The 22,280-nt window shown below is 36.5% G+C and overlaps 1 protein-coding gene, 1 long non-coding RNA gene and 1 pseudogene across 2 annotated transcripts; 1 reads left to right on the forward strand and 2 right to left on the reverse strand.

Annotated features, from left to right (window-relative positions):
• The first annotated feature begins 9,801 nt into the window (after nt 1–9,801).
• LOC126633693 (uncharacterized) lies at nt 9,802–10,334 on the forward strand (annotated as a pseudogene).
• A 683-nt stretch (nt 10,335–11,017) lies between these two features.
• Nucleotides 11,018–11,862, reverse strand: LOC126634212 (auxin-binding protein ABP19a-like). Its single transcript, XM_050304705.1, has one exon. The coding sequence runs from the start codon at nt 11,811–11,813 to the stop codon at nt 11,172–11,174; it is 642 nt and encodes a 213-aa protein (XP_050160662.1). The 5' UTR covers nt 11,814–11,862; the 3' UTR covers nt 11,018–11,171.
• Nucleotides 11,863–20,176: 8,314 nt separating this feature from the next.
• LOC126583993 (uncharacterized) lies at nt 20,177–20,803 on the reverse strand. The gene is made up of 2 exons (XR_007609920.1): nt 20,698–20,803; nt 20,177–20,529 (listed from the first exon to the last, which is right to left on the reverse strand). It is a non-coding gene; the product is annotated as an uncharacterized LOC126583993 (long non-coding RNA).
• Between the last annotated feature and the right edge of the window lie 1,477 nt (nt 20,804–22,280).

Below are 22,280 nucleotides of genomic sequence, written 5' to 3' on the forward strand. Positions count from 1 at the left end.
TCATAGTGGTGGGGTGGTTTGTTAGATTTCCTATTCATCTGCTGCGTGAGACTCCTCGAGCACATGACGGTGACTTCCTACTAAAATGTGAACATTCAATTTGAAACAAATTGTTTATAGTGACGAGGTCTAAGATTATTGTTTCAAATTTACATTTTCAAGAGAACAATCACTATAATATTAAAATTTTCACGTTAGAAAAAAAAAAAAGACCCTCAAATACTTGCGTTCCCAAGCAATATATTACTGTAAAGAAAAGAGAAATATTAAAAACATTTTTTTTAAAGTAACTCTTTTCTTGAATTATCTGCTACCACATGTTTTTGATATAATATTTTATAATATTTATTTAAAAATTATATCAAAAATATAAAGTAACTGAAAATTTATAAAAAAATTCATTTTTAATGAAATCTTTTTAACATTTCTTGTAAAGAAAACAAAATAATAGTCCAAGCTTCTAGTAGCTTGTTTGTGGTGGGGCATAAGATCATGAATGGCTTTAATTATTTGCACTCAGACGGACAGACCACGTAACCCAACGACTGAAAAGTCTTTCTTTTCTTTCTTCCGATAGAATAAGCTTTTTGTTTAAATCTTAAATTAAATTAGTAAACGTTTTTAATAAACACTTGATACGAAAAGCTCCTTAAAACAAAACAAGTCTTTATTTAATCATCTTTATTTTCTTAACCATATTTTTAGGCGTATCATTAAGAGGTGTGATTTCCACTTTTTTCTTTTTTCTTTCTACACATTTATGATTATTTGTGACAACTGATTCAAAAATAATAATACTTTGGTATTTACTAGTGAATATTTTATGTACTCACTTTCTTATTTGGCCCAATAAAAATGTCATATGGTCTTTGTTTTTAAAATCCAAAAAAATAAATAAAAAAATAACGTCCATTATGTTGTGGCCTATATTTAACTGATAGGGAAGGGGGCCGGCAGCAAGGATAGAGATTGTAGAGAGATATGTATTTGTAGGGATGTGTAGAGGAATATATATTATTCCCCCTACGTAATGTCTTTATTTATAGTAATAAAGGAGTGAAGAAATCCTTCATCCTCAAGGAAAACAAGTCCATATAAGAAAGAATGATAACTCATATATTTCATACATTTATATCATCCATTTCTAGTCTCTTTATGATGTTTTTGAGTTAAATTGGTTGCATTTTACCTTATTTTGTGTTAGTGTGCAATTACATGTACTTTAGGATCAATTTAAAGGGAAAAGAAGTGAAAACATATCATTTTTGGAGCTGAGCCTTATTTAAACGGGGAGAGAAGTTTAGTGGCCTATTTTGGAGCCTAAATAAAGTTTTTACTTGTTTTGAAGTCCAAATAAAGAATCCAAGATGAATCTGGCTTGTTAAAGACCAGGAACATAATGGGAAAGGAATTGGGATATCTAGCTTGATTTGGAGGTGCCAAATAAGGTAAAAACATGCAAAATAAAGGCTAAGTTGCTGGGATCACTTTGGAATATCTTGCAACCTCTTTTACCCCATAAAAACTTGTCTTTTAGCCACTTTTACATGCCTTTTTTATTCTGGACGAATTACACAATTCTGATAATCTATTTTTCCTCTCTTTTCATTCACTTTAAAAAAAACCCTAGTCGTTCCATACACTTTCACCACTACTGAAGACTCATCGTAGAAGGTTGTTCTTGGAGAAGTTCTACATCAAAATTGCTTCAAGGGTTTCTTCTCTTGAATTTATTTTCACTCATGTTGTGCATTTTAGTTTTAATTTCTGTGAACATGATGTGTAACTAAGTTCATAGCTAGGGATTTTGATGTAGCCTTGCAAAATTAATCCATGTTTTTAAGTTAAAGTATTCAGTTCATCAATTTGCTTCTTGTTTCGTTCATTGAATATATTATTAAATTTGTTTGTTGATTTTAATGTTTGATCACCATTAGGGTTAACTACAGATCATTTAATCAAGATTATAGTAAACATCATGCTTAATCTTGGTAGAGAATGCTATGCAAACATCCAGCCATGTATTTTCTTTGGTTCTTTAATTTTTTCTTGCATGCTAAATACTCTTAATTAGGAACCGAAGTTGAACATCCCAATTAGGTTGTAGATTATGAGAATTTGATCAAAAGCACAAATCATATGGCTGATCATATATATGTAAAACAAACTCAGGAAACAGGTTGGTAGTTGAATATGGCATAACTTTATAAACATGGAATTGGTTTTGTAGTGGTGAATTCGAATCCCTGGCCTCATAGTGTGTGGGCACCTGATAGTAGGGTGCAACTTGGGTTTGGCCAATCATAACCCGGTCATGTCCAACCCAACTTTAAACCCGAACAAGTGGGTTTTTTTTTTATAGTTATAACCCGCCTGAACTCAACTCAATTTCAACCCATTTATTGATTGGGTTAAGTTGGGTTGATCATTTGCTCGTCCATCCCTAACCCAACCCAACCTGACTAACCAAACTCAATCTAACCAGATTGTAACCCATATCAATTAATGCTTATACTACACCCAAGTGAGCCAAGTCCAAAAACCAACACCCTTTCTAATATATTTTTTTTAATAAATTACCCTTTATAATTACTTAAGCTTTTAGGGAATAAAAGGCTTTGATTAGTCAACCCATATTCGTAGTCTCTAAATCCTAAAGCTTTATAGTAAATTGATTTATGAAATTAAAGTTAATTAGCTTTGATACTACTTGGCTTAATTTTTTTAGAAATTCTTGGAAACTAAGTTGTTTCAAGATTAAACTTGAAAAAGTTGGGCAACCCAAATCCAACCCTAACCCAATTAAACGCGAGCCCAAATGAATCCGAATGAAACTCAACCTGAACCTAAGCCCAAATTGTAAAAGTCAGGTTAGGATTGGGTTGACCTTCCAACCCGTCCAACCCATTCGAGTTGCATCCTTACCTGCTAGTTACTTATTAATAGAATACTATTTGTCAACCAAAACTTCATTAAGTTACCATTCTAACCCTTTCACTGAAACTGAACAAAAATAAAAATCATAGGCAATTAAATAATTACATGGAGCATGAATTTTTTTGTCTCTTACACCACCCTCACTAGTGTGTGTGGGCACCTGTAATAGGGGTGCAACTTGGGTTGGACCAATCCGAACCCGGCTATATCCAACCCAACTTTAAACCCGAACAAGTAGGTTTTTTTATAGTTATAACCCACTTGAACCTACCTCAATTTCAACCCGTTCATTGATTGGGATGAGTTAGGTTGATCATTTGCCCGTCCATCCCCAACCCAACCCAACTCGACTAACCAAACTCAATCTAACCAGATTGTAACCCATATCAATTAATGCTTATACTACACCCAAGTCCAAAAACCAACGCCTTTTCTAATATTTTTTTTAATAAATTACCCTTTATAATTACTTAAGCTTTTAGGGAATAAAAGGCTTTGATTAATCAGCCCATATTCGTAGTTTTTAAATCCTAAAGCTTCATAGTAGATTGATTTATGAAATTAAAGTTAGTTAGCTTTGATGCTACTTGGCTTAATTTTTTTAGGAATTCTTGGAAACTAAATTGTTACAAGATTAAACTTGAAAAAGTTGGGCAACCCGAACCCAACCCAAGTAAATCCTAACCCAATTAAACACGAGCCCAAATGAACCCGAGTGAAACCTAACTCGAACACGAGCCCGAATTGTAAAAGTTAGGTTAGGATTGGGTTGACCTTCCAACCCATCCAACCCATTTGAGTTGCACCCCTGCCTGCTAGTTACTTATTAATAGAATATTATTTGTCAACCACAACTTCTGTTGATGCACAAAACCGGAGGGGTCTCTTCCGGTTAGAACGAGAAATCGGAGAACATTTTCGGCTCCTCTCTATCCTTAATTCCTTGCTGGGTGTCTTTTAGTATTTTTCATCCAATCGAAAACCTGACTCGAAAAAGCTCCTGAACTTGGGGATATCAGTCTTGTTTATGTCCGTCAAAGTTGTCGTAGGTGAGCTCCTCAACGACGTAGTCTTGGCCGAGGAAGTTCAAATTCTGACCCACGGAAAGCTTGGAGGTGAGCATCTTTATTGAACGGAAAGGAAAGTCGCGGTCTTGGAGGATGGAGAAGAACTCCTGACCGACTACGCCAGTGACGCCGACCACGGCGAGTGATGGACCAGTCTTTTAGAGAGACATTTGGACTGTGAATGGACCGGGTCGGAACCTGGACATGGGGGCCCGAAACTGGCCGGAGAAGGGTTGTGGAGGCTTAGAGAAAGCGTACCTTCTATATTGAGGTGACCCAGTTAGATCCTGGTCACCCTTTTGTCGTCTAAGCAGCCCATATGGGTCCATGTGCAGGGGTCTGGGTCTGACCATCCGAGAGATTCAAATGGTTTAAGGGTTTTCTTCAGAGCCAGCATTACTGCAGCTTCGTTGCTTGAACTCGGTTAGGAGTTGGCACATAACAAGAACAATGAAAACCTAGCAAGCAAAATGGCCAAAAACTTGAACCCAACATGTGTTTTCTTTTTCATCTTGAAAAAACTTTCAGATGAGAGAGAAAGAAGAAACTGTGGTTGAGTTTAGGAGTTTAGTGAATGTTTTTCTGGAAAAGCTCAAAGAGTGAGGTTTTTGGGTTTCTACAGATTCACGGTGGATATTGTGGTGAGGTTTCATGGTGGTGAGATGAAAAATGAAAGAGAACCGACATAACTTTTTGTGTCGTTTCTCACAGACGGCGTCAAATGTTGATGCACAAAACCAGAGGGGTCTTGGAACAACATAAATCCGACCGTGAATCTGCAAGAAAGTAAAGAACACAAGATGTATCGTGGTTCACCCCAATGTTTGGGCTACGTCCACACTGATGTTGATATTGTTTCACTCTGAATGGTGAATATACAAGAAGGTTAGAGGCAGTGTGCTCTCTAGCCTATTTTCTGTGTTTGCTCTCTCTGAGATGTTTTCTCTCTTCCCACGGCCTAAACCTTGACCTCCTTTAATGAGGAGAGTGAAGAGTCCTTTTATAGAATAAGGGCTCCTCAGTTATTACATATTTGTCCCTTCATTTATTACATAACTGTATTTGAGTCCCCCGAGTATCTATACGATGTCTAAATACGGATACCCTAAATATGATACAAACAACTTCATTAAGTTACCATTCTTACCCTCTCACTGAAACTGAACAAAAATAAAAAAATCATAGGCAATTTAATAATTACATGGAGCCAGTGGTGAAGCTACATGAGGGTGAGGAGTGGCGGCCGCCCCTCCCTTCGTCGGAAAACATGCCTATGAGCGCTAGTTCTGCCCATCCGCTTTCGTCGAAATCTAGGGTTAGGTGCTGGTTCGGTTAGGATTTGCAGATGAAGGCGTCGGATTTTCAGAGGAAGGGTGATGAGGGAGAAGGTTGGGTGAAGGGAACGAGGGTGGATTCGACGGAAGAGCGAGGTTGGAGGAGAAGGCTGCGATGGGATCGATGAAGGGCTTCGAGTTTGTAGATTTGCCATAGCAGGGGTAATGGTAGGAGGTGTTTGGTTATGAACATAGCAAAAGGTTTGGAAAATATTAAATAGACAGGTGTTATAATGTTATTAGGCCACATGTTATAGTGAGTAAATCGAGTACTGACTAGTATTGTCCTTTTTTTTTTCTCTTCTAACCCACCTTTTTTTTGTGTGGTTTGTTAACCCATTTCTCTCTTTTTCTTTTCTTTTTTTTTATTATTCTTGTATGTATTTTTTCCCCCTCTTTTTAAGATCCCCATCGTATTTATCCTAAACTCTCACATTATCTATAAATATTGTATTAATTTTTAAAAAATAATGTAAATATTGTTTAATGCTTATTTTACGATAAAAGAAATTTATTTAAATCCATCTAGGCTCTTGGCCTAAATCTCGCCTAGGCGCCTAGCTGCTAGGCCCCAGTCCGTTGCCTGACTAGCGCTTAACGTTTTTTAGAATATAATCCTAACCAATCTAAGCTTCTTACATGGCTTTGATATTACCATTTACAACCGCTTTGGTGAAGAGATTGTTTTCTGTTATGAATATTGACTCAAAACTTTGCACTCTCCAATGTGAAAGCAACCGCTTCGATTGAACCTTGCAGTTTTTTGAATTTCACCCCTCCCTTCAGCAAATCCTGGCTTCGCCATTGCATGAAGCATGAATCTTGTTGTCTCTTACACCACCCTCACAAGTTCACAACCATGTAAACAAAGCAAGTCTTATTAAAAAAAATAAAAAATTATGTAATGAAATTTTTTTATTCTATACCTCTCTCAAGCACACGTGTGAGGATGCGTACGATTTGCTAGTAACTACGTATGATTAGTTTAATCCAGACTTATGATTGGTACTTAATAATTCTCTAATTTTCTTGTACACCATGGAAGACAGAGAGAAAAAACTAGAGAATACCAAAACCAGTCTTCAATAGGAAGATGAAATGAGGATGAGGGGGGAGTTCTTGGTAAGTTGGTTTTAGTCATGTTCAGTACTCAACCACCTCTTCTGTACTTTAACTAGGTCTACTATTTGATTGTTACTGAGGAGTTAATCTCGTCCATTGTAGTTATAAAATAAATAGAGTTGTTTTATTGACACCCTATATTTTTATCAAAACACTCCAGATCCAAAAGATTCCTCAAAAATTCTAACTTTGTCCCTCTTTTTTTTGGAGACACCCCCCAACCCATAAAGAAGTTAATGGCAAACAAGCCCCAATAAGACATCAACCTATCTCCGAATGCCTCCATCATCGACATCGGCACAACCGGCAACTCTCATATCGTTGGTAACAACACATCACCTCAACTCATCCAACTGGATAACCCTTCAACCCTATCACATTCGTTGCGAAAGTTGTCAGTTAGCACCATTCAACCTGTCTTTGGCGCGAAAGTCTGTCGTCCAACACCCTAACCTGCCCACCCCATCACATAGAGAGAGAGAGGGAGCCCAGAATTTCTTTGTTGGTTGGGTGCCAACATGTTGAATATGGGGATTGGATGTGCTTTTTTTTTTTTTTTTTTTGTCCATCTCAATTTAGTTTGAGATGTGGGGTGTTAGTAAAACTAACCAATAAATGTGGGGTGTTAGTAAAACTACCCAATAAAAGAGGAAGTTCATGGAAGAAAATGAAAATGTGGAGTGTATTCATAAGATTGTGCAGTGTTAGTAAAACTACCCAATAAATACTCTTTAAAAAGTCACACTAATAAAAAAAACCACTAGAAAATATCAGCAATATATCAAAATAGATAACAAGTTTATTGTTTTTTTTATTTCTTTTGATCAGCAACAAGTTTATTATTAGCTAATACTTTGTTATTGACTTTGACCTTTATAGTTTATTGTTTTTATTAGTTTGTTGGTTTTATTTTATTTTAATTTTTTATTTAGTGAAGACAAAGTGTTGTCATTGTAGAAAATTTGTGGAAAGTGCACACGTCTTCATTGAATTTTTCCATGTTCTCTTTATTCATGTTTTTCTATTCGGAATCTTTCACCAAGCTTCCCCTTCATTCCTTTCATTATTTAAGAGAGGAGAGCTTTTAAACCACTTTTTAACAAACTTCCAATTGCATTATCTGAAGAAAGTTTAGAGCATGTTTGGTATTTTACTTGAATCTAAAATTTTAAATTCAAAAACAATTTTTAAGTTTTAGGCCTTAAAAACTTGTTTGGTAGGATTATTTTAAAAAACTGAACTCAAGACTAACTAAAAAATATAGTCTATTATTTAAAAATACAAAAAGTGAGTTTTTAGAGTTTTTAAACTTAAATTTACTTCTTTCTTTTCTCTTCCTCCTCCCCTCTCATTCTAAATCTATCTCTCTTTTCTTCTTTCTCTCTCCCCCTTCTCTTTTTTTTTAACATTTTTCGTCTCTCCTCCAATCTGCTCTCTTCATTCTCTTGATTATTTCTCTCACTCCTCTTCCTATCTATCTCCTCTGATCTTCTCACTTCTTTCTCTTTCCTCCAATCATCTTTTACTTTCTTTCCTCATCTCTCCTCTCTCTCTCTCGACCCCTTTTTTATGAATCTTTTTGTCTAGTTTTAGTTGTAAGATTTAAAAAATTTAAATCACATAGCAAACAAATTTTTGAGTCTTAAAGAAAATTATTTTCAAGAAAAATTCTTAAAAAATATTTTGAGAAATTATAAAAAAAATTCAAATAGGATATCAAACAAGCCCTTAGATTCCACCATAAAACTAATTGACAATATGAAGAGTAATCAAACTTACTTATAAATTGATACAAAGTTCTTTCTCCCATCAAAATGGAATTTATTCTCTAACATCATCCATGTTGAGTTGCAACATGGATAAGGCTGTTGTCAAGTTCTCAATGCGCCAATTGCATCGACCGATGTTACCTGAAATCATGATAAACCACTAATTAGGGTCACTTAAACTAAAGCATGCTAGTACGCAAACTAACATCATTGCACAAACGGTACTAGATTGAGCCACTCAATCTAGCCCACTTTTGACCAAAAACCCATCTTCAATGGTGGGCTAAATGGAATCTTAAAAAAAAAAGCCTTGATGGAGAAGATTTGTTCGTTCCATCCGTCGTCCACAACGAATCATATTCTCCAGATTTTGACAGGTACTCTTCAGCTTCTTATTGAATCGGCGTCCACTCCGCTGTCACTCTTCTCACACCAACCTGATCTCTCTGTGCCTTAGTGCCTGACCCGTACCACCTTGTCTTACCTAGGGCTCTCAGCTCTCCAGATCTCCACCAATACCTTATTCCCTTCCGCCATTTACATGCCATCTTCAAGTGTCACCTCAGTTTTCAACATCCACCACCACCTTCCGCTCCTAACCTCCACCTATATAGTTTTCCCTCCACTTTTACTGGTGCACCATCCATTTCAAATGGGCCCAAATATATGATTCGATTTTCCGACGACGATCCTTAGAGTTGGTTAGCTCTGGCGTATGAGTAGTTGGATTACCACTGCGTCGACACCAACAGCCGTGTCACAGTAGCTGGCCTCAATCTCAGCGGCGATGCGTCTATGTGATTCAAATGGTGTAAGTTACACGTCGGGTACGCGTCATGGGCCACATTTACCGAAATGCCTCCTACAACGTTTTGGGCCTGGCGACCAATTGAACTTCAACATGTCATTTTCTCATGTCTCCCAAGAAGGCTCTCTCGAGGCCTACATTAACGGATTTACTCGCTTATCTTGCCGGGCCCAAGGTTGGACCGATGAGAATAAAACCCATAATACTTGTAAGAGAAGCAATGGAGATGGAATAAAACTCAGGAGTCCCTTTCATTCTGGTAGATTTGGGTGTTCTTAGGCTTAAGAAAGCATTAAAGTTGGAACATCTTGATAAGAAGCTGGGCATGTTTGAGCAATTCTCCGCCTTGTCCAAGCAGCACACCATGCCGCTTCCATGCACAATGATTTGCTGCACAAGCAAGCATCTCCACCCGCCCGCTGTATGAATTTGATCTAGCACTGTCCTGACCTTCATGTTATGAACTTTAGTATCTTTTAGATGATGACTTCTGGGAAAGTCAAATGCCTCACATCTAGCACTGATCTACCTTTCTTTTTTGTTTAAGATGTCACTATAAATGTTGAATACTTAATTTTAAAATGCTGATAGATAAAACTTATAGTTGTCCGAGTGTGTTTTTTTAAATTATAAATATATAATTTCCCGTTTTGGTTTTTCATGCTGCTGAACCATTGATTGTAGCACCATTGTGTTGCAAACAAGAGTGCAGTTGTAAAATTGGTTGTCCAGTGTTCCCTCCACAAACACATTATTTACGGAGGTAATTTTTCGAAAAGATGAAACGCAACCTGTTTCGGAGACTCGATCGCTCATCCGGAAGTCGAATCAATGGCTGATCCTGAACTGGAAGCAATTAGACAAAGAAGAATGCAGGAGCTTATGGCTCAACATGGTGTAGGAGGGTCTGGAGGGCAACAACAAAACCAGAGCAGCACAAGGCAAATGAAGATGCCAAGAGGGAGGCCGAAGAACGGAGGCAGATGATGCTTAGTCAGATTGTGTCAGGCGAAGCTCGTGAAAGAATTGCTAGAATTGCTTTGGTGAAACCTGAGAAGGCAAGGGGTGTTGAAGATGTTATACTGAGAGCTGCTCAAATGGGCCAGATAGTTGAGAAGGTATCTGAGGAGAGGCTCATTTCGTTGTTGGAGCAGATCAACAACCAAACAAACAAGCAGACCAAAGTCACTATTCCGAGGCGTCGGAGCGTCCTTGAGGATGATGATTGATTTTTTATGTTGCCGTTGAGGACATTTTGTTCTTGGTTGGTTGTATATTAGAAAAAGTACTTTGATTATTGGTTTGTGTAATGTTCAACTCTATCCATGCTTGTAGCCTGTGATTTCGACGTTTTCCGGTAAAAAAAAATTTTAAAAAAATTTAAAAAAAATTCGAAAAGATGAAAACCCATGCCTCGATAGCCTTGGAGCTGTGCAAGTGATGATCTTTAAGTAATTTTTTTTTTAAAATTTTTTGGAGCATAAGATTGTTGATTTACAACTTTCATTTGTTAGCAAGAGCATGTTATGGGGTAATGAAAGTTTCACAGCTCCACACGTTTGGGCGTAGTCCACATTTAAATATCTTAATTTAACCCTTATTAATTTTGCGAGTCCTCATTCAAATATCATTATATTTACGAAAACACCAGCGATTTTAACACTCCTCATGCACAAAAAAAATTGTAAAATATTCTGTTCAAAATGTAAATGGCTGAAAGAGAAGTCTCAAATCGCTACACTTATAAAAAAGGGAACTTTAACGAAAAGCTCACGGTACTGTTCACTTTAACGAAAAACCACATTTTTACACTAAAAAGTCAATCCTGGTACTATTCACTTTACCCTTTATTTTGTCATTATCGTTAAAACTCAAAGTTTTTAAACCATTTTCATTAGTTTTCCTTTTAAAAAATCACTCAAGTAAAAAATCAGACAAGTAGTACTCTAACTACTAGTTATCTTTTTTGAGAAGAATTGCTTGTCTTGTTGGCCAAGTTATCATTGCTCCTGAAAGCTTCATTATTATTAGGAAACAACACAAACGATAAAAATTGAACAAAACAAAAGCTTATGGATGCAAAACAAAAATTAAAATGTTACAATGAAGAATAGAAAAAACCTAAAGTAATTAATTAACCAGTGCCACCAAGAACGCCCTTGAGCTTCTTGATTGTAGCAAGGTCGAGGAAAGTGGTCTGCGCCACCAATTCCGAAGGCAAGTCGTTGGCGAAAAGGGCAAAGTCAAGGATTTGGAGGCCAGGGCTTGCGCTACTGAAGCTAACAAAAGCATTGGAATGTATTTTTGCAACATTCACTTGGAAATGCAGCAACCCTTGTGGGAAAACCATGACCTCTCCTTTGTGAAGAGTTTTCAAGTAAACCGTGTTGGCAGACGAAACAAACCCGGCTTTGATAATACCCCTCGTCACAACGAGAATCTCCGAAGCTCCGGGGTGTGTATGGAATGGGATAACACCACCTGGTGCTAAATCTAGCCTTGCGATAGAGATTCCAAGGCCATTGACTCCTGGGAACTGGGCAACAAATGCCGGGGTCACAGCGGCGCTTATTATGTTGGTGGTGTTCCCACCTTTGGCCAGGCCAGAGAACACAAAGTCACTGACAGTGACCATAGCAGGAGTCTTGCAGGTGTAGCCTGAAGGGCTGTCTGGGCCTTTCAGATCTGCCACACAGAAGTCATTGACAGAGGCATTGGAGGTGGAGGATGAGAGGAAAATGAGAGAAAAGAGGAAGAGGATTTGCCAACGAGGCATTTTCAGAAACAGTTCAGGGAAGTGATGAGTGATTGTGTGGAATTTTTTATGGTTTGGTTAGGGTTTTATACAGGTTTGTGCATAAAGGGATTGGGCATGCCCATGCAGGACACAATTGACTGATGAAGAAAAGAGAGCCATACTTTTGTTGGGCTGATAGGGTTCTTGGTGATGAGACTCCCTTTTTCATTGCATGGGCAACAATAAAACAGGATGTCACTTTTGGCGGTTAGCAATAGAGGGTGACTTTTGGAGTAGGCATTTATTTTTCCTCTCTGTCAAACAACAACTTGCATGCACAACTACATAGTAGATAATGGAGAATTAGAAACCTAAACATGAGTAGCATATTAGCTAAAGTTGCCACAAAAAGAAATTTATTTGGCATGTTCCATTAACCATCACAACAAGGGACTATTGATAAAGGTGATAATTTAGAGCAGGGCCACACCTTTTGTCTATTGACCAATTTACATTCACGTTTAAAGATTCAATAATATAAGGGATATCAACTTATTACATCAGTGGATGCGAAATTTTCTTATTTAGTTTCGTAATGGTTCATGTTTAACAATAAATAAATAAAACAGTGTCGCAGTAGTTGGTTTCTTAAAAGTTGGTTTTTGTTAAGAGAAATTCTCTCATGCAACTATGATTTGGTACGGTGACATCACTGTCCAATAAGAGCTTGCAACGTCTTCAAAATGTGCATTATCAGTCCAATCAGCAATTGACATGTGGTAAATTAATGACATGAAAGAATCTCACGTTCTGAGAGGTACATCAATAGATTTTGACCTTTCATAGCACAATGTCTTAAATATTAGACCAATATTCCTTGATCATATATAAACAACCAATACGAAGCAAGCTTTCATTATCAATTTGAAGGCTTAATTGAGAAGTTATCGGCGGGCTAAAATCACTAAGCATGCATTAGTAGAGTTGAAGATATTGGTGAGGAATGAGGAACTTTCTTGTTGTGGTCCCAATGGCCTTAGAATAGCACATGGGAAGAGAGAAGGAAAGTGCATAAGCAGACAGTTTGACAGCTAAAATATTCAAGTGTACACCCATGCAAATCTTGGGGTATACACTCTCAACTCTCTCCTTCAAATGGCTACCATGGATTTCTTGTGTGGACTATACTCATTTGCCTTCAAGCTAAGATTTCATCGAGATTTTTAAGAACTGGAAAGTTCAAGGAGATTTTAAGAGGAATTACACTGAAAACAATATTGAAAACACTAAGGATATTGGAAAAACATTCAAACATTCGCATTGACGGTGACTCCTTAGAAAGTCAAGATACTTACTGAAAACATTAGAGACATTAGAAGAACCTTCAAATTTATTTTCTGGACGTACATTTTTAGGAAAACAAATTTTTTTTGCATTTGGTATTACAAATTCTGGACATCCCGTGATTGGAGTTCATATTTGGGATAGAACTATCCTAGTGTTGCTTGGAACATTCTCTCTTCAATTGAAATAAATAAGGAACCATAAGAGGCTTCTCTCTTTAATTTTAATTTTAATTTTTGGATATATTTACATTAGGGGGATAAATTGGTTCAAATCACTATCCACGAGATCCAAAATTAAGATCTATCATTTATAAATAGAAAAGAAAAAAAACACTAGGCCGCAATATTAAATGACAAATTTCTCTCTTTGACTGATTTATTTTCTTATAGAATATTTGCATTTTTAGTTTTCTGTGGAAAAATATCAAAATACTAATCGAAAATAAAACAAAGAATTGGTCTCAATCAACAAGACCATCCCACTTATAGCCCAATATTTCAAAGGAACAAAGGCCCAAAAAAAAAAACAAACGATACCCCAAAATGAAATTGCGTACTACAATTATTCAGTTGATGTTTAACGGACGCTAGTACTACAGCTTAATTATGGGGCATTTTGATGTAGATATTTGGTTTCTTTTTTTTTAGTACATCGATATTTTTACATAAATGGGAGGGAAAGTTTGGCTAAGCCACACAATGGGCAGCCTAATTTGGTATCAAATTTGCCATCCACGAGATTTGAACCTAAAACCTATCACTTCAAAGTAAAAAAGAATACCTATTTTTTACAAATTTATTTAATTTCTTAATTAAGTCTAAAAAAAAGATAACAGACTCTTAAAATCTTGCAAAAGAAAATTTTGTTAATTTATGTATTATTAATTCAATATATTTCAAAAGAGAAAAGAAAAACCAATAAAATTTCTATAAAAACAAAAATCCTATGGTATGTAAAAAGCTAACTGCACATTATGTGTAAGCCTAAAAGAAATTAAGTATATAAAATCTCGTAATCTTTTGGTGTCATTCCAAATTGGTCTAAATATTTTTAAACATTTCAAACAAGTACTCAACCTATTGAAAATGTCACATCCGTTGGTCCCAGTTAATTTTCTCTACATAGATTATATTCAAAACTAACCAATTAAGTATATTATGGTCAACATTAATATTAGTTGCCTCAAAATATGAATTTCAAAAAATAGATTATATAATATGGAATCCAATGATCAAATGGGTATTCAAATGAATCTAAAATGGATCCAAATTGAAATTACAATAGGAGGGCAATCTTCTCACAAAGAAGAAGGTTAAGAATTCATATAGGGTTTCAAAGAACTTGTTTCTGCTCATGTGATTTCCTCATTCATCGATTCTCGGCTGGTAAGCTTTCAATTCTTCTTTGTGGGTGGTGAACATGGCGGTGGCCGCATCATGACAGTCTATATTATTTCAGCAACCACCATGACTTTCTTCTCGACGTTGGCCGCTTGAGTTGTAGGGCGAAGTTAATGGTTTAGTATTGTGTTTGGAGGTGATGGCATGATGGGGGTGGTGGTGACCATTAGTTGGTGAAGGCTATGCTTTCTTGACCTTCTATTGATTTTGGAGATAAAGTAAGCCCTTGTTAATTTAACAGATTTTTAATTGGAGCTTAGTGGATATGACATTGTCAACAGGTAGAGTACTTGTTTAGAATGTTTAAAAAGGTTGAGAAAAGTTTGAAATGACACTAAATGATTGGGGGGTTGTAGGTACTTAAATTAATAGGTTAATCTCAAGTTACTACCCTCAAGTTTCGTGGTTTTCAACATTTAGCACATGAAGTTTTTTTTTTGTCTTAGAGTCATACCTAAAGTATTAATTTCGAGACAGTCTCATACATCCGTTATTCTGGCTGTTAAGTCTCCCGTTAACTGATGACGTGGTGTTTACGTGGACAATGATTGGCGCCACATGTCAATAAGAGTCCCATGTGGATATTAAAAATAAAAATAATTAAAAATTAAACATTAAAAAAATTACAAAAAAAAAATGTCTTCTTTGGTTCTTCCTCAACCCTCGACCCTCATTCCCTTATCCCTTCTTTCTCTCTTATGCACCTACCCAACCTATGCACATCCACATTCCCACTCCTTCTTCGACTCCATCCATTCAACCCTCATCCTCTTTGACGGCCCTGTGAGCTTGAATGAGAGTGCCCCACCTACTAGGTTTGACAGAAAATCTCAAGAAATCGAGCACAAATTTGGAGAAAAGCAACGGATCGAGGATAGGACCGAGATCGGTGGCAATCTGCATACATGAGGTCCGTGGACAGAACCATGAAATTCAGGTTGTTGGGGTTCCGCAGGCAAGCAGCCAGGCTGGTGCCGTGGACGAATTCGTAGACAAGGAATGTATGGTCGGTGGAGATGCTCGGGCCGAGGAGCTTGATTATGGAAGTGTGGTGGCTGCGACAGAGGGTGGAGAGTTGGTTTTTGAGTTTGGTGACGGAGAGCTTGACGCGGAACTTGCGTTGGAAAATGATGGCATCTTTTCCACATAGTTTGCAGCGCTAAGAGGGGGTAGAGGTGGAAGGCTGTTCAAAGGAGGAGGATGCGACGGAAGTTGGGTGGGTGGATTGAGCGGATTGCTGGGTGCGTGGGGTGTAGTGAGGGGTGAAGACTGGATGAGCGATGTCAACTGACATTTTGGATTTGCACATATGGGTGGAGGCTGAGAATGGAAGGAGAAGGGGAGGAGGGTCGATGGTTGAGGAAGAAGATACTTTTTTTTTGTAATTTTTTAATTTTTTAATGTTTAATTTTTTTTGTTTTTAATATCCACGTGGGGCCCTTATTGACACGTGATGTCCAGTCATTGTCCACGTGGGCGCCACGTCATTGGTTAATGGGAGACTTAATAGCCAAGCTAACGGATGTATGAGACATTCCCAATATTAACACTTTAGGTATGACTCTGGGACGAAATAAACTTCATGAACTAAATGTTGAAAACCATGAAACTTGAGGGTAGTAATGTAACATCCCACATCGCCCAGGAGAGTGGATCCTCTAAGCCTTATATGTATATTCCCATCTCTACCTAGCATGAGGCTTTTTGGGAGCTCACTGGCTTCGGGTTCCTTAGGAACTCTGAAGTTAAGCGAGTTCGCGCAAGAGCAATCCCAGGATGGGTGATCCACTGAGAAGTTTTCGTGTGAGTTCCCAAAAACAAAACCATGAGGGCATGGTCAGGGCCCAAAGCAGACAATATCATGCTACGGTGGAGTCGAGCCCGAGATGTGGTGGGGGTCCGGACCGGGATGTGACAAGTAAACTAAGATTAACCCTAAATTAATTATTGAAATAATCACTCGTACTTATTTTAAGAAAAGAAAAACGAGACTGACTAGATCTTTTTCCATGAATCGAATTTAGTTCATGTTTCTGAAAAGAAAAAAAATTGAAGTCTTAGAAAACAATTTTCATGAAATTAGGGACTTTTCGTTTTTAACAAACGATATTATTTACACTAAAGAGGTGTGGAATGGGTTAAACTTCACAATAGACTCGCAAAATACGATTCAAACTTTAGATTTCAGTATTAATAATAATAAAGCTCTTATTTTCTTTAAAATTCATATCATATATTGAGTTGGAACTTAAGAAAAGAACATGGATAAAACTAAACTAATTTAATCAAAATTTAGAGTGCTTTAATAAAAAACTATAAACCAACTAATGTTTAATTAATAAAATGTAGAATTTAAGAGATTGAACCGTTTGGTGTCAATGCAAGTTATGTAGTTAGACTGTGAATTAAGGACATTAATTAGGTCGAATTATGTCTCGAATGTGTAGTTCAAATTCATTGTCCGGCAAAACTATACTCTCCTTTATATAGTATTGAAAAATATAAAGGAAAATGTTTTAGAGATTGACTTAATTAGGGAGTTGGTTTTATTTGACTTGGTCTAGGTTTTCTTGTTTTGTGGACAAAGAATTGTTTTGATTTATTTTCTAGCATTGCTCCATTGTATTCTTATAAGTACCTCATTATGGAGAAGAATAAAGTATTGAAGTTCTGTTTGAGAATTGTGAGATTATAGAGAATTCTTAAATTTATCCTAAACATTTTATTTTCAACTTATAGTTCATACATGGTGTATAAAGTGGTCTAAATAGTATCTGTAAAAGAAATATAATATTGAACAATGTTGCTGCTAGTATTATGGTCTTGTGGTGAGCTTCTCTACTCGTGAGTATGAGATCTTAAGTTCAATGACGAGTTTGATATTAAGTTATTGCTAGCCTATTATATGGTTGTCCACCATCAACTATTCTATAAAAAGAAATTAAACAATACACAGAAAACAAGATATTCATTCAGGGTGCGTTTATTGCACCAAACTATCTCAAACTGGACTAACTTTATAGATTAAGCTGGACTAGCTTAAAATAGACTAAGCTAGACTAACTTAGTGAAGCGTTTGGTACAGTGTCGGATTAAAAAACAAGATAACTAACAAATTCTAATATTATATTATTTAATATATATATATATATATATTTATTTATTTATTTTATTAATTCTTTCCTTTTCATTTTTTCTTAAAACTCTTCGCCTTTCTCGAAAACTAATTCAACAATTTGAGATAAATATCACAATCAACTCTTAATTCCACCGAAAGCAACAATTGTAGATCTCCCAAATCAAAGCCAATTCTAAAAATCTCTTCCTCTCTTTTGAAGGCAACTTGTCCAAGCGTCTCAGCCACTGCTCCCGTTTTCATCGCCGGCATCCCAGCATCTTAGATGGCGTTCTCGTCTCCATATTCCTTCCTCACCTACCACTGGGTTCACAAAGATCCCGTCCTTTGGGGATATGGGTTTCAACAGTGGTGATGCATGTTTGTTGTCAATCGTGCGAAGTAGACGAGTCGAGGTCAAAACGAAGTAGATGAGTCGAGGTCGAAGCGAAACAGATGAATTGAGGTGATGAGGCTGAAGTGAAGCAGACGAATCCCAGGTCGAAGTAAAGCACGGTCTTAGCTAGTCCAGTGCTTTTCGGGGCTCTCACTAAGACCTTATAACGAACACGAGACTACTTTAATAAGTTGTCCAATCCAATTTAGTCCAAGTTAGCGAGGGTAAACAAACACGCCCTCAGTGTTTAACTATTGGTTTCTCCTATGTTGCTGTATTTGTGTAAACTTTTAAAACTACATTGAGGTTTTTATTTTGTTTCTTTTAATACAATGATATTTACATTCAATGGTAAGAAGTTTTTTTTTTATCAATTTCGTCATGGGATCATTTTTGCTCACCATCATAAACTATGGTGTATGCTCACCATACACCTAATCAATTGACAATTGTCATTTCACTTAATCTTGGTTAATTTTTTTCAAAATTGAAAAACTAACATTTGATGTGAAAGTTAACTAGAGTTAGGTGAAAGAATACGTGTCAATTGATTAAATGTATGGTGAGCATACACCATAGTTTATGGTGGTGAGCAAAAATGCTCCCATTTCGTCATTAGATCAACTCCAATCTTTAGAGTAAGTCCTATAATTTTCCTCATATTCTTCCCCCCTCATTCCATTCCAACCCTAGTTCTAAAATGTAGTTAAGTGCTAGAACTCAAACCAAGGCCAGATTCTGACCAAAAAAAAAAAAAAAAAAAAGGCCAAAGAAATCGATAGGCCACATAAGTGAGAGTGGAAGTCGGCGCATGAAGGCCAGACGCTAGGCCCATACGCGCACACTCGACCCACGCGCGAAGCCCGGCATCCGGCATGGCCCTAATGGCTAGTTTTCTAATCCAACGGCTTGAATCAACTGGGTCGTTGGTTGATCTAATGGCTTGAATCAACTAGGCTGTTTGTTTGCCTTGCGTAGAAGCCTCTTCAAGTCTTCACTATTTGGCTTTCGGAGGTATGTGGCTCCATATATAGCTTCAATTGCCTTACAAAAGCGCTTGAGGTTCTCAATAGCAGTACTTTCAGCAAATCGACAATATTCGTCAGTTGAGTCTACAGAGCACCCATTAGGTAGCATCCGAAATGCAAATGTGAGCTTCTGATGAGGTGATAGACTTTGTCGACCTACGACATTTATCTTCCTTGCAAAGTAGTGGTCATGATGAACAACTGTGTTCAAGATGCTTTCAAAAAGCTCTCCTCATCCGATACCTCCTCCAAAAATCATGAGGATGATATCTTGGACGTTCGATGAAATAATCTTTCATCATCCAGTCATGACACTTTTCTCTATCACACTGCACAAATGAATGCCCCGTGACAGAACCAAGATAGCTAAATTCGGCATGGTGCTCATATTGTATAAGCGAGTTTGCAAATTTAGCTTCTTCATTGTTCATTTATGTATCCCCAGTTGCAAGGCTTGCTTGATATTGTGCCATCTGCATTGCCAAGCTACACCTTCTTCTATCACCCATTGATGAGATATTGATGATTTTGGGGAAACAAAAAACTATGAAAGTTGGATGATTGGTGAATATGTTGTGTGATGGTTAGATATTCAACCTATGCTTATATAGAGGATGATTGAAGGTTTGCGTTTCATGTGTGTAGGTTTGTGTTTCATGCGTTTCATGTGTTTTGTATGTATTTAGTATGTGTTTCGTGTGTGTCATGTGTTTCAGATTTTTGATGTGTTATACATCTCTATCATGTGTTTTGTTTGTGTTTTATATGTGTTTTGTGTCTTGTGTGTTTCATGTATTTTGTGTTTATACATCTCTATCGTGTGTTTCATAATCTTCCATAATATTTCACGAGTTTCATATGTCGATTTAGTGATTTTTCAATATTTATCGGAATTAAATATTTTTAGGTTAAAATGTTCATAAAATTAATTTAGGATAGTCTACATAATTTTTTTAAGTTAATTTAAAAAAAAATAGTCTAAATTTATTCTTTTATAATCTGGGGCTAAAATTTTAAGCTAGAAGGTCGGAGTAGAAAAACTATTTTTTTTTGTTAAAACCTAAATATTTTAAATTTTACTTCAAATGTTGGAGATGGTCTTAACAAGATTCGAATTTAAAACATTATTAAAAATTATCACTATATTAAATTACAAAATGAAATTGTTCTGAACATAACATAAACATAAACATTATCAACAAAGAATCCTATTTGATATTTCAATTAGTCTGTCTATGGCAGGATACTAGGCAAAAAGCTGTGCCATCTTTAATTATATTTCCAAATTTGTACCTCCCTTCTGAGTGGAAACTGGAAAGGGTCTTGGATTTATTGGGCTATAGAGATTCTGGGAGTTCCCTTAATTGCAGATTCGCAGTGGAATATGTCAGACCACCCGATACCATATCTAAGCAAAACCAAAGCTGCAGCTGATGATGATCCTAAAGAAACAAAAATAGTGTAGCAGCTGCAGAAAGATCAGTCCTATCAGTCTGAAACCCTAAACCCATTTGTAATTCAAGATTTTGTTTTCAGCTTAACTTCAATAACAATTAATAAACAAGAAAAATGCAGACGAAGAGAATTAATAACAATTAATAAACAAGAAAATAGCAGACGGTGAAAATTAATCAACCTCCTAAAACGGTAAAACGTGCCATAACTTCTTCTTCAACCCTGCTTCCTTTTTTTCTCGCGAATCTCTCCAGAAGGTTCACGAAGTTATTGTCTTCTACAATTTATCTGGGTTGTTAATTCCGTAATAAATATTGGAGCGGCTAAACATAAAGCCAAATCATCCAAAGTTGGTCCACTGGTTGTCTGGTTGGTACAACTTCCGACATTGCAATTGCACTGAAATTAATTAGAAAGTGCAGGAAATACGCCAGCGTACACTTGTGGTGGGTATGAAAATTTACATGCAACTAGAAATATTAAAGTGGTGGCGTTTCAGTTTGAACTACTCTCTCTGGTTTCTTCTAGATGGTGAGATAGGGTACACATAGGTATAAAGATGAAAGCGAACCTGCAGAAAACGTAGCAAATCCTACCTAGACAAATTAGGCATCCAAAAACAGTAGGCCCGGATATAAGAGGCGGGTTCGTTACACAACTTTTTTATACAACTTTAGACACATTTTTTTAGCTCATTAACGATTCGAATTGTCAAAATTTTAAGTATTCCCTCAAATGTTATGTTTATCAAAAAAATCACCCAAATCTAAAATCATATGACTGTTAAATTAAGGATTTAGAGTTTCTTTGTAGAATATATTTTTCAATTTTTTTTAACTACAAATAAATGTTTGAATTTGTCTAATTAATGTTAAGATTCTAGTAAGATCAGTCATCGTGCATGCGTAATTTCTCACCACTAGTAAAATGTGAACTCAGCAAGATCAACGTGCAAACATGCATGAACGACTAATCGTGCATAAACCACTGAACACATCGTTGTTCGTATTCTTATTTCTTATGCCAAAGCCGACGATGTCGTATAAATGTGGTTCATGGACCCACAAAGTCTCTGTAACTCAGTTGAAGTCAAAAGCATCCTGAACAGGAGCTCTAGTCACTCTGAAATATGGAAAGAGGTGTGTTCAAAGAGATGTAATTAAGGAAATATTGGATTCATCGACCAAAGGCTGACTCTTTGATGCATGATAAAGCAGAATAAGACGGAGGCATGTGTTTTGCCGCAGAGTAACAGGTGTGAACAGTAATCACACAGAAGAGAAGATTGTTTTGTTGTCTTGTGGGGTTTTTGCAAAATGTCAGCAATTCTCAACTGCACATTTTAGTGTTATACTAGGCTTCTACCAAAAAGAAAAAAAAAATAATTAAATTAGGCCTTTTAGGGTAGGCCAAAAATTTAAGTTTGATTTCAATTTTATAAGAATCAAACTCCTACAATAGATTAAAAAATTTTGAGTTTTATTATGAGAATAATTCTGATTGTTGAGTTCAATATATTGACTTCACAAGTTTGATTTGATTCATTTACAACAAATGACTAACCTTTTAAGAGGAAAAGAAAAACTAATAGTAGATTAAGAAGTATTATATTACCGGGATACGTACTTGAAGTTAAAGGCCCTTTTTCTCTCTCGCACGAAACCCCCTGAAATCCCAAACTAGAAATACCTCCTTAAATTCACATCATCCATCGTGATATTGTATTTCGAACTTCACCGAGATAACATGGTCAACGACTATGAC

Source organism: Malus sylvestris, chromosome 9, assembly GCF_916048215.2.
Source record: "Malus sylvestris chromosome 9, drMalSylv7.2, whole genome shotgun sequence".
Taxonomy (NCBI): Eukaryota; Viridiplantae; Streptophyta; class Magnoliopsida; order Rosales; family Rosaceae; genus Malus; species Malus sylvestris.